The sequence below is a fragment of the Bidens hawaiensis genome, unplaced genomic scaffold (assembly GCF_021521415.1).
Source record: "Bidens hawaiensis isolate Kalapana, Puna unplaced genomic scaffold, B.hawaiensis_p1.1 tig00027298_1, whole genome shotgun sequence".
Classification (NCBI taxonomy): Eukaryota; Viridiplantae; Streptophyta; class Magnoliopsida; order Asterales; family Asteraceae; genus Bidens; species Bidens hawaiensis.
The window spans coordinates 176,453-189,488 of record NW_027494406.1 but is presented as its reverse complement, the minus strand read 5'-3'; the positions used below and the strand labels follow the sequence as shown (position 1 = coordinate 189,488).

Sequence of the window (13,036 nt, the reverse complement as noted above, 5' to 3'; positions counted from 1 at the left end):
GAAGTATATATAAAAAGCCTATGTAAAAATTATAATGATATTATTATTTATTGTAACGCTTATATATATAGAGTGTATTATTGTTTTATGAATAAAATGTATAAAATAATTATAATAATAAAAAATATATAAAATAATTATAATGATTAAAAATGTACTTGAAATCCCAACGGGTATACCCGATATCCGTGGGTATGCCTGATACCCGACGGGTAATGGGCCGGGTATGGGATTACCAATACCCGGCCCGTTGCCATTCCTACTTTTGATTTGAGAGAGAAAAGTTAATAAGTTACACTATTATAACTTATTAACTTATTAAAAAGTTATAAGGAGGTAAAATAAGGAATCCTAGACGCCCCTATAATCTTAATCATCTTAACCTACTAATAAAAAAAACAACTATAATGATGTGTAATAATCACATTAAATCTTAATTTCTAATCTCTATTCACCTTAATTCATGTTATCCATGGGTTATGGGTTGAAATTAGGGATGATATCGGTACCGTATCGGTACCGGTACCAAAAATCCCGATCCCGAAAATCGCAAATTTTTGGTACCGGTGCCGTAATATTTGGTTCGATACCGGTACCAGGACGGTACCGGTATTGAAGGTAAAAAATTTGGGAAATATTGGTACCGGTACCGTTACCGAAACTCAAAACTTTGGTACCAATTCGATACCGACGGTACCAAATCGGTACCGGTACCGAATTTGCTCATCACTAGTTGAAAATTGGTTTAGATTTTAAATTTTTGTGTTCATGTTCTTTCATTAAGAAAATTGGCATGCTCATGTTGGTTCGTTTAAAACCTAAACGAATAGTTCAATGTAAACAAACAAAAAAGAACAAAAACAAACTTAAACGAACATAATAGACCATACATAAACGAACACAGATGAATATAATTAACCAAACATAACACACACACACATACACATATACTTTTTTAGTGACCAACAAACAAAGAATTGTCTATGCACTCCGTACAGGGTGACCGAATGACAAAAGGCCACTGCCAACTAGTTCAACTTAGACGTATGGAGCCCTTAAACTCTTCCAAGTTTTCACCAGTTCCAGGGAAAATCCATCCGTCCGAAGGCCCATTAGTGATAAAACCCAAACGTCCTCAGGATCGAACCATAGATCACAAAGACCTCTATTTTCCTTCATCGAGCCACCCATGCCTCCCCAAAGTGTTTTATGTGAGAATCAAAAGTGTGTCTAATTTATGTTTCCTACCACTACACTACGTTAAAAATAATGACCGCGCGCACACGTATAATTTAAACAAGCTTCTTTTATGCTATATTAATATAAAATATAACTAACTACTTAAATAAACACTAGTGAATATACATAAACGAACATCCATGAATATAAATGAACGATAAAAACGTATGTCTGCCGTTTCGGTTGGCGGTAAAATTGAGTTTGATAGTTGTCCAAAACCCTAGCATTTAATCTGGTTCGATCAAAGATGGTCCATCACAAGACCAAATTGAAGAAGCAGCAAAACCGTTGTGTAGATTTTAAAGTAAGTATCATTCATTCATTCATTCATCAATATCTTTGCGGATGATTTTGAGAATTCAAAATGCATTTTGAAATCCTGCAGAAAATTAAGCGAAAGATTGGAAAGAAACTGCGGCCACCGAAGAATACTACTACGAACACTGAAGTCAGATCCAAAGGTAATAATAACAATAATAATGTGGATAAATTGATCATTTCATGCATTTTAGTTTTAGCACCTGAAATATATATATGTGGTGTTTGATGTAAATGATGAAATTATTATGTGTAGCGATTATATTACCGGAACAAAGTTTGGCATCGGAGAAGGCCGGTTTAGCTGTGAGCAAGAAAGGTCTGACTTTAAAAGAGTTGCTTCAGCAGACGTCTCATCACAATGCTAAATTCCGCAGAGGTAACGCTTATTTCATCCACAACATCGAAAATACATGTAATTTTCTGTTTGAGTTTGCATGGTAAAAGTTTTGTATACACATTTCAAATGATGATGCATGATAATGTGTGGCAGCTGGCTAGGTGATGATTAGAACCTGTAACCCGAACAATACTATCATGATCCATAGGCTTTGAAGCTAACCAAAGTATTATTGTATTAACACTAGTTGTTTTTCATTCCAGATGCATTGATCGGAATTATGGATATCTTCCTCAACCATCCATCAGAACTGAAAATGCACAAACTCCATGTTATTGAAAAACTGCGTGAGCGCATGACTGATGAAGACAAAACTGTGCGCGAGAACCTTTATCAACTTTTAAAGACAGTTATTTTTCCTGCCTGTGAAGAGGTGATCGGAAGCAATTACCATCTGTTTGTTGTTTGTTTAATTTTAATTTTTTTATTTTACTTTTTCAGGATAATCAGGGAACTTTTATATCTTTGATGATGGCGTATGTATTCAATGCAATGACACATTTGACAATTGATGTTCGTTTGATGGCTTTTAAGTATTTTGACCTCGTTGTCCAGCACTACCCGGTGTCATTCTCCATGTTTCCCGAAAAGGTATTTGTTTTCTATATTTAACTTTACATGGAAAAAATATATGTTAGTAAGTTTGTTATTTCCTCTACAGATCATCCAACATTACAAAGAGGTATTGCAGAAGAACCGGTTTAATTTGCAGGACAAGGGAAAGCTTAAGAGTGTTCTTGCTGGTTTGGCATACTGTCTATCTCTGTTGCTGTGTAATAAAACAGATAATAACTCATCAACCGATAATGCACTTCCTTGTGCTGTTGCTGCTCGAAGAATTTTGCATGCTTTTGAGTCTGAAGTACATGAAGTTCATTCTGGTAAGTGAAATGTAAATTATCTGCAATTTTATTTTGTAATAATCACTTAGTTTCTCTAGTCATATGTTTTGTCTTTTATTTTTTATATGTATGCTTACATGTTGGTTTTCTCTCTACTTTGGACATAGGGTTTTCTTTAATTGAAAAGGAATTGAAGGGCCTTTTGCCTATATTAGTTGGCAGTCTCCAGGATTTTATGCCTTCATGTTTGACTATGGAAACACAATCATTTGATTTTGTGGTTTCTATACTGAAAAGTATTGATCTTGTTGTCAAGTTTTTTGTTTATGGGAAGGGCATAAGTGATCAAGATGTGTTGCAAAAGTTATTGAAGAAGTTATTTTTTGTGTTTCCCCTTAGTCCCACACAGCAGTCATCAGAGAAGGTATACAAGTTTCCTTGTTTTGTTGGTATTTTTTTGTTTATCTTTTAAATTAATTGCTTGAATCTTGGATGCATTGCAGGCTGAAAATAGGTTTTTTATGATGAATGTAATAGTTTCAGAGATCTTTTTTTGCTTATATGATTGGTCAGCTTGCCCATCCGCGTTTTTGGATAAATTCTTGTTGTTCATTGTAGATGCATTGTCTGAGAAGGTATCCTTAAGTCAAGTATTTACCAAATGACTATTGGTCAAACGAGCCATGGAAACTGATATGATACATGTTTTACAGGTAGTGCATTCTGGCAGAGCATTTTTCCAGAAACATTCCCTTTCACTTATTTCTTTTATCCCTAAACTGGTCATGAAAGTGGACCGTGCATGGAAATCACATATTCTTCAGGTTTTTTAAACATTATATGTATATAATATCCTTCTCACTGTTGTATTAGTTCATGTAGCTGTTGAAGGTTCTGAATGATGCATATTTCAGGCTTTTACAGAGGTTTTCAAAAAATATGATCCAGAGTCTCCAATGAAATTAGTTTGTCTTTCAGCAGTCGAAGAGATGCTATTTCTTTTAAGCTACTTCACATATATCCCTGTATTTACAATGAACCGTTACTTTTTGTCAAGTAGTTTTCTTAATCTGGTTTACAGAAAATCAGTTTGGTATCCCCAAACACAAGTGATTCGGAAATTGCGGACTTTCAGATAACCTGGATAAGAGAGATTCCCTTGTTGCTAACCCGTTTGGGTGATAGAAACCCATCAGTCACCAAGGTTTACGCTCACTCACGAGTCACAACCATCAGTTAAATATTGTTTTAAATCATTTTCCACTTAAATTTTGCAGGTTGTATTGTGTCTTCAACTTCACTTGGGACAATGTGGAGCCCACTCACAGGAGCTTGACAACATGCAGTACTCGTTGAGAGAATTTTACAGTACATGTCCTCGTGATGGCGTTATTTCCTATGGTGTTTTTATGAAGCTTCAAAGAGATATTCAAGAACTTTCTATTTGCTGCCTTTATTACTTCTCTGTTATGGACCAATCTTTGCTTCAGTCGGTAACCGCCTGTTGTTTGTGTGAGTATTAATATATTATAGTATTCTTTCAAAACAATCTGTTTATTTATTCACCAACTGACAACTGCCATATTAAAAACAGCCCATGATCTGGATCCGTTTCTCTTGTTTCGCTTCTTGGAAGTTATTAACTGTGCCTATGCAGCTGGACATGTCCAGATCGCTGACTATATTAGTTTCCTCATCACATAACTGTCATGATATCAGGTGTCTTCTGGTAAGCAATTTCTCTCACTTTTCTCTTACTTTCTTTTCTTCAGTAAAATATGATCTTTGTTAAGACTTCTTGCATTTTTTTATAATCAGAAAGTGGCTCACTCGGTACTGAGATTTGTGAGAAATCAAACTCTGGATTTTTTCGGTCTGTCACTAGTGTCATTTGTTCTTGTCTGCATCAAATTGGTGATGATCATCTTGTGTTTAAGATGCTAGAGAAAGCAGTTATTGACCAGATTGTAAGTTGACCATGCTGGTTTTTGTTAAAGTTTTGTATTAATGATCTTTGGTTTATATGAAAATTACCTGCATCATGCATGATTTTTTTAGCTTAATTATATTTTTTCTACTTTCAGTCAAATAAACTATCATTGGAGAACATGTGCGCATAGCTTAGAATGATTATTACAGTTGACTCAAAGCCCACAAAACTTTGTGAACAGAGCATCTTTAAACTAGGGAATGCACTTCCAGGATACTTGATTGATGTTGTTTCCGTAAGTATGTTGTTTAATCGTTGTGATGCATAGTAGGTTTTAACATTTGTCATGCTAAATGCAGAGTTTTGGGGACGAAGATATCGGGTTAAGCAACACCATTAGCACGAGCAGAAGCCGTTACTATCGTTTGCCTTGTTTTATTTTGTTCTATGGGAGCGACAAGATTTTAAATAATGTGTTGAATGTGATGTCATCTTTCATCTTGGGACATGATTCGCCAACTTTTGATGGTCAAAACGGTCAAGTTGTTACGATTGACCATTCAGTCAGGATACTTGCAGTTGTCGGTATCTTCCTGCTGATGAATGAGAATGCTAGAGTTTGGAAAATATTGCAGTGTTACAAGAAAGAAACCGACAGCATACTGCAAAATATACTCACATTAATGGTAAGCCGTTTATCTGAAAGTTGTCATTTGAAGTTATCGTGTCATGTCGTTGTCTTTTGGAGCTTGAAATAATATTATTATTTGATTTGATTGTGATGTTTGATGGTTTTGTGTAGTCTGATGAAGGATGCAACTTCAAGATCGAAGAGAAGCACCGAATACAATGTGCATATGATCGATTAAAGAGGCTCTGGTAGATAATATCAAATTTACCAACATCATGCTGATGTTACTTACTGCACAGAATCAAGTGGAGGAAAATGTATGTAAATTGAGAATGGTTTGATCATTGTGGCTACTCGCCGGGTCAACTTCAGTCAAATGTCTACCTACTAAGCGATTTAGCTTATAAGATGCCCGTTTTTTTGGTTTTCTTTCGGGTTTCGGTTATATACGGGACATGAATGCTCGGGAAAGATTCCATGAATGAGATTTATGATATCACCCAAAAACATTGCCAAATGTTAAGAAAATTACACCATTCCACAAATAAAGTATCACGTATTAATAAATATTCAATACATCAGAATGATGCATATTTTAATTTTAAGTAGACAACCGTAAGAATTGTATAGACACTTATACATAGTGCTTGAAAGATAGCAGGAGAGGGAAAGGGGATCTTATGCGGTTACTCTAAATTGTTTTCAAAATACGTCTAATGAGCTTATGTAACACTAATTAGTTGCTTTTCAGTTTTACCCTCATAATATTTTGTCGAAAGATGTTTTAAGCTGTTTTTTTATTGTTTTATATCATATTCAGCTAAAATATCTCATATGATATTCTTATATAAAAATTACGCCAAATATTTAATTACCTACTTATAAAATTTTTTATATCATTCGCATATTACTTAGCAAACTAAAAGGTATTTGATCTAATGATAACAAGAAGTTGGATAATGCTTTGCCTTTAGAGAACATGCAAACTGTTAATTAAAAAAAACATATTAGTTACCGGTTATTAAAACGAGTCAACAGATTAGACTATCCGCGGCAAATAGTTAAACACAACCGAACAACTTATCAATGCATCACAAGTCCACCGGTTACAAGTCATTAATGCACGTAGAGTCCAGTCTCGAGTATAAAATTGGCGCGCATTCATAAATCATAACGTTCGAGTACAAAATGGAAGACGAAACTGGAGAACGATCAAGCTTCGTGATCGGACTCATCGAGAATCGAGCAAAAGAGGTGTTAATTATAACTTAAACTGTATTAATTTGTGTATATGAATCTGTAGATGTAGATATATGTATTTAAATATATAATACGTATATGCACTTGAATCTGCGTTTAAATTAGGGCTACGATGTAGAAGATACGTATAATTGTGTATTAATCGATTCCGAAGACTTTATTGTTGTGTGTTAACGGTGATTTGTATAGATTCTGTTATTCCAAACCCTAACCTGTATTGAGTAGCCAGGGCGAGCTCGAACTTAGTGAGCTTGCTCGTTAACTATATCGAGCTGAAAGTCAAGCTCGAGTTTGGCTCGTTTACAACATATCGAGCTGAAAGATCAAGCTCGAGTGCGGCTTGTTAACTATATCGAGCTGAAAACGGCTAGGCTCGGAAACTATATCGAGCTGAAAAATCAAGTTCAAGTTCGGCTCGATTGAAGCTCGAGCTTGTTAATTTTTTTTAATATTATATTTTTAACAACAATTTATCTAAAATTTGTAAGTAGAGAATTTATAGCATTACATGTTTTATTTTTGTTATTTTGGTAGACTATTATTATTATATATTAAAATTTATGGTTTAATCTAAACGAGCTAACGAGCCGAGCCAAGACCGAGCCGCAAGCCGAGCCAACCCTAGCTCGAGCTCGGCTTGTTTAGAAATCGAGCCGAGCCGAGCCAGCTCGTTTAGATTCGAGCCTTTTTTGAGTGAGCTTTAAGTGAGTCGCGAGCCATGAACTTGATAGGGTTGGGATATTTTAACTGGAGATATTATCTTATTGTTAGGTTGGAGTGGCTGCTTTTGACTTGAGATCAGCTTCACTTCATCTTTCAGAATACATTGAAACTAGTAGTTCATATCAAAACACAAAGACATTGCTGCATTTTTACGATCCGATAGTGATTATTGTTCCTCCTAATAAGCTAGCACCTGATGGCATGGTTGGAGTGTCCGAATTGGTTGATAAGTTTTATTCCTCGATTCGAAAGGTAATATCTGCTCTGTGTAAATTGTTGTTTTGCTTGTTTAGTTTGTGATTTGGCGTATGTTAATATTTGCAGGTAACTATGGTTCGTGGTTGCTTTGATGATACAAGGGTAATGCTAGTAATATTCAATTGTATTTCATTCTTCAATAGGTTATAGATGCTATTATTGGTATTTCTAGTACTTATGCATGTTTATTTTGAAGGGTGCTGTGCTAGTAAAAAATTTAGCTGCTAAAGAACCTTCTGCACTTGGTTTGGATACTTATTACAAGCAATATTATCTCTGCTTGGCTGCTGCTGCAGCAACTATCAAGTGGTACCATTAGCTTTATGAAATTTAATCAGATCAATATATCTACTTGTATTTATCATAGCTGGTTTATGTATACATGTTGTGAATCTGCTTTACACAGGATTGAAGCAGAGAAAGGAATAATTATTATGAGTCATTCACTATTAGTAAGTCATTTAGTTTCTTCTCACGGTGACCTTTTCTCTTCTACTATTGCTTATTTCCAAGGCCGGCTTGAGGGTGGCGCCGGTTGGACCGTTGGCCCGGGCACGTAATTTTTAGGGGCCAAAATTTTTTATATCTATATTTTTTATATATACATTAAATATATAAAACTTATAAAATATGAATTGCTCTTTACCATCTTATAATTATTGGGCCCGAAATTATTTTTTATCCATAATCCATTTAATTAAGTTTAAATTATTGGGCCTGAACTAAAACTAAAAACTAAAAAAAATTAAATAAAAACTCGATGCAAAATAAAAGAAATAGCGGTCAATTGAAATTTCTCTTTGGTTCTTTCCTTCTTTGCGAATGCTGAATAACGGCCAACCCAGCCGACCACCACTGTTGGTTTGTTTTTAACCACCAGGCTCCTCCACGGTAGACCAAGCTAGCCACCAAGGACCAAGCTATTTTTTTCCAATGTTAGGACTTAGGGGAGTTTCACGAATCATTGGTTAATCGTTAATTATTACAGTATTTGATTTTAATAATATATTTTTCTATGTTTATTGTTATAACATTAGGCCTCGTTTAAAAAAATTAGCTTATATATTTCGTTACTCGTTAAGGCTATGGGCCTTTTTATTCTGGCTCGGCCAAGGTATTTAAATCCTTGGAGACGGCCCTGCTTATTTCCTTCCATCTTTATTCATCCCTCAGGTGACTTTTAATGGATCATTTGACCATATGAGTATTGATGCAACTAGGTAACGTTTCCATATTTTGTAGTCTTTCGAATCCTATCAAACTCACAGCTAAATCATTATTATAACTATGGTAATGGCATTTTATCTGCTTGATAGTGTTCATAACTTGGAGATTATAGAGCCACTGCATTCTACACTACTGGGCACAAGCAACAAAAAGAGAAGTTTATTTCAGACTCTAAAGTCAACAAGAACTACTGGAGGGTACACTATCGATACACTGATCTCACATCATATTGACATCATTCACCTTTTCATGGATTATCTTGGTTGTCATATAAATATTATGTGATATGTCCATTTCCTATGCCTTTCCTATTGTGAAGAATCAGAAAACTAGTTATGAGTTTTTGCACTTAAAAAAACACCTGCAAACATAGTATAGAAATTACCAGAATGCCTCCTTGCGCTATTTTCTTGATAAGTAAGCTTGCTTGTCAAAGGCTGTATGCCTGAAATTCATTTTGAGGGTGGTATATTATACCGATGGGGCATAAACTGTTTGTAACTTCTTTGGTTTTATCCATTAATTTGGCGCAGGACTAGACTTCTTCGTGCCAATCTCTTGCAACCTTTGAAAGATATAGAAACTATCAAAGCTCGGCTTGATTGCCTGGTCAGTGGTTCTTATTGTTTATCATATATGCCAAGTTTTCTAATGACTTTCCGACAATCAGTTTGTAAAGGAACTCCAAAGTCTAGAAGATGCTCTTAAAGGGAACATTTTCATGATATATCTTCATTAATAGTTTTCATGCAACTATCTTCACACTGTCCAGAAGATAATGTATTAATTTGATAATCCCTGCTCAACTTTAGGATGAATTGATGACCAATGAGCAACTGTTTTTTGGGCTGTCACAGGCTCTTCGAAAGTTTCCAAAAGAAACTGGTTAGTGCATGCTGTAGAAAGCTTCAAGTATAATGCTGAAAGACTTATTAGGTTCAAGTGATGTACTTATTTTTGTTTACATTCAGACAGGGTCCTCTGCAACTTCTGTTTTAAGCCAAAGAAAGTTACTAATGAAGTCGTGGGCATTGATAATGCTAGAAAGAGCCAGGTTCTTATATCAAGCATTATTGTTCTTAAAACAGCTCTGGATGCCTTGCCCCTTCTTTCAAAGGTTCATACATAAACTCTTTTATTTGTATGCTCAACCTATAGATCAATTCATAGTTATATATATTATCTAGATTGGTCTTTTAGGTATTGAAAGATGCAAATAGCTTTCTTCTTGGAAATATATACAAATCTGTATGTGAGAATGAAAAATATGCTTCTATAAGGAAAAGGTAAAGTCATTTGTTTGTTTCATCATTACCTTCTAAAGCCCTGAATTTCACTTTATTTCTTAAAATATGTTATAATTTCAGAATTGGGGATGTGATTGATGAGGATGTACTTCATGCACGGGTTCCTTTTGTTGCCCGAACACAGCAGTGTTTTGCTGTCAAGGCCGGAATAGATGGATTTCTGGACATTGCACGAAGATCATTCTGTGACACCAGTGAAGGTGCTCTATGTTACCGAGTGGTCTCAGCTCTAATTGGTGTAATATGCAAACTCTAATTGGTTGATGTGTGCAGCTATACACAACCTTGCAAATAAATACCGTGAAGATTTCAAGCTACCAAATTTGAAAATCCCATTTAATAACAGACACGGGTTTTACTTCAGTATCCCTCAGAAGGACATACAGGGAAAGCTTCCCAGCAAGTTCATTCAGGTAGCAAAAAGATACTTCTTCATGTCTTTTTAGTATCCTCCAGTTATTTTGCTTATGTTTGTATGTGCTTTTGAGATAAATTTTAGGTTATGAAGTATGGGAATAGTGTGCATTGCTCAACTCTGGATCTTGCATCTGTGAGCATCATCATCAAGTGATAATTTTTTTTTGATATAAAATTGATTATAAATAAAACTATGCTTTTGCTTATTATTTACTGTTGCCTCAAATCTGCAGTTAAATGCAAGAAACAAGTCTGCAGCCAAAGAATGTTATATACATACAGAACTTTGTCTGGAAGGTCAGTGTATACAGTAATCTTTGTTTTATATAGATTGGATTGTACTGTAATTTTCATGTTGAATCATCTTTCGTTTCCTACATGAAACACATGATTGTTGATAACTGTTATATATGCACATTAGTCATTTGTTGGTTATATTGTGGAAACACTTTCCAGATGTTATTTTCCTTTCATCAATTTGCAGCCTTAATGGATGCAATACGGGAGGATGTCTCTGTGCTCACCTTGCTAGCTGAGATTCTATGCTTGTTAGATATGATTGTTAATTCATTTGCTCACATGATTTCAACCAAGCCTGTAGATCGATACACCCGGCCTAATTTCACAGGCAAGTGTTTTTAATGATGCCTTTTCTATTTGTTGACCCCAGAATGTTTGACATAAATGCTTGACTTATAATATTTACTGATAGAGAATGGACCACTGGCAATTGATGCTGGAAGACACCCTATACTCGAAAGAGTGCACAATGATTTTGTTGTGAGTCATACTCCTTTCTTTCATGAATTAATTTATGTGCTTTAGAGCATATATTTGATGTTTTCTTTTTCATTTTTTGCAGCCCAACAATATCTTTCTTTCAGAGGCTTCAAACATGGTGATTGTCATGGGCCCCAACATGTAAGAAATTAAATAAATATATTTTGGATGCTTTCTATAGCTCAAGTATAACAATAACTATATATTGTTTTCTTCAGGAGTGGAAAAAGTACATACCTTCAACAAATATGTCTAATTGTCATTCTTGCTCAAACTGGTTGCTACATTCCTGCTCGCTTTGCAACCCTAAGAGTGGTTGATCGTGTTTTTACAAGGATGGGCACAGTTGATAATCTTGAATCAAATTCCAGCACGGTAACTACTAAATACTAAATTACTTCCTCACCTTTTACTGACCAGATCACTTAATTTGACACAAGTTTCACAACTCCTGCATCCTTGATATTTAGTAACTTGCAAATTATCAGGAGTTATATTATTTATGATAAACAACTCTGATTTTGCAGTTCATGACAGAGATGAAAGAGACGGCTTTTATCTTGCAGAATATCACTGAAAGGTATGTTTATACCGATATCATCAAGATAAGTTGGTGAGTTACTAATGCAAATATGTAACATGTTTGATAAATTTGTAACAGGAGTCTTGTTGTGATGGATGAGTTGGGCAGGGCTACATCTTCCTCCGATGGTCTTGCAATTGCGTGGAGTTGCTGTGAAAAACTATTAGCACTCAAAGCGTAAGCCACATATCTAATGCTAGAGCTATAATCTTATGATTACCAAATTACTTGAAAGAGTGCTTGTTATTTGGTTCAGTTACACAATATTTGCCACACATATGGAAAAGCTATCAGCACTAGCCACCATGTATCCAAATGTGAAGATTCTTCACTTTGATGTTGAAGTGAGAAACAACCGATTGGATTTCAAGGTACCTTAACCGTGTGTGTACATTTCCATATCTCTGTTTATATATATGTGTTTCTAACTTGATCCACATAAACAGTTTGAGCTGAAAGATGGATCAAAGCATGTGCCACATTATGGGCTTTTATTAGCAGGAGTTGCAGGGTTACCAAGTTCAGTTATCGAGACTGCCAGAAATATCACCTCAAGGATTACAGAGAAGGTGAGCGTGTCTCATTGTTGTGATTCTCTCGAGTCATGCATGCATGCGGGTATTTTCTGATAATTTTTTATTTAATAAATAGGAAGTGAAGATGAAGGAAGCGAACAATGAGCAATATGAAGGCATTCAGATGACATATCAAGTGGTTCAGCGCCTCATTTGCTTGAAATATTCCAGCCAAGATCAAGATTCTATCCGACAAGCACTTCAACATCTTAAAGACTGCTATGTCAATGGTACCATTTAGACTAGTAACCTTTTTGTCACTTGCCTGCATGTGTCTTGTAGTGTTTCGAGTATATGGTTTTCATTTCTGGTAGAGCACACTGGTTTTTTAATCTGAAAATGCAACTTTTACTTCTAGTAGTGGTGTTTTGACACTAAAAAATAGTCTTCTGTTGGATATTGGTAAAAATGTCAGCAAACAGCAACGGGTGTCAATTGTTCAACCCGAACACGGACCATATTATTAATCGTGCAATCCTAACCTGCACACGCTTAAAATCATGTAACCTAAACATGGCTTGTTTAACCCATTTATCTAAACATGTC

At 35.2% G+C, this 13,036-nt stretch overlaps 1 protein-coding gene and 1 pseudogene across 1 annotated transcript; both read left to right on the top strand.

Moving 5' to 3' along the window:
* Positions 1–1,486: 1,486 nt before the first annotated feature.
* On the top strand, positions 1,487–6,184 carry LOC143575109 (uncharacterized; annotated as a pseudogene).
* Positions 6,185–6,548: 364 nt separating this feature from the next.
* LOC143575107 (DNA mismatch repair protein MSH4-like) lies at positions 6,549–12,731 on the top strand. The gene is made up of 24 exons (XM_077059556.1): positions 6,549–6,614; positions 7,392–7,595; positions 7,668–7,703; positions 7,798–7,910; positions 8,008–8,053; positions 8,775–8,821; positions 8,918–9,025; positions 9,362–9,437; positions 9,641–9,713; positions 9,800–9,945; positions 10,029–10,114; positions 10,196–10,335; positions 10,409–10,548; positions 10,635–10,685; positions 10,786–10,849; positions 11,037–11,180; positions 11,265–11,332; positions 11,415–11,473; positions 11,551–11,707; positions 11,860–11,912; positions 11,994–12,092; positions 12,172–12,286; positions 12,362–12,484; positions 12,567–12,731. Exons 1-24 carry the CDS (start codon positions 6,549–6,551, stop codon positions 12,729–12,731), a joined length of 2,379 nt encoding a protein of 792 aa, XP_076915671.1.
* The last annotated feature ends 305 nt before the right edge of the window (positions 12,732–13,036 follow it).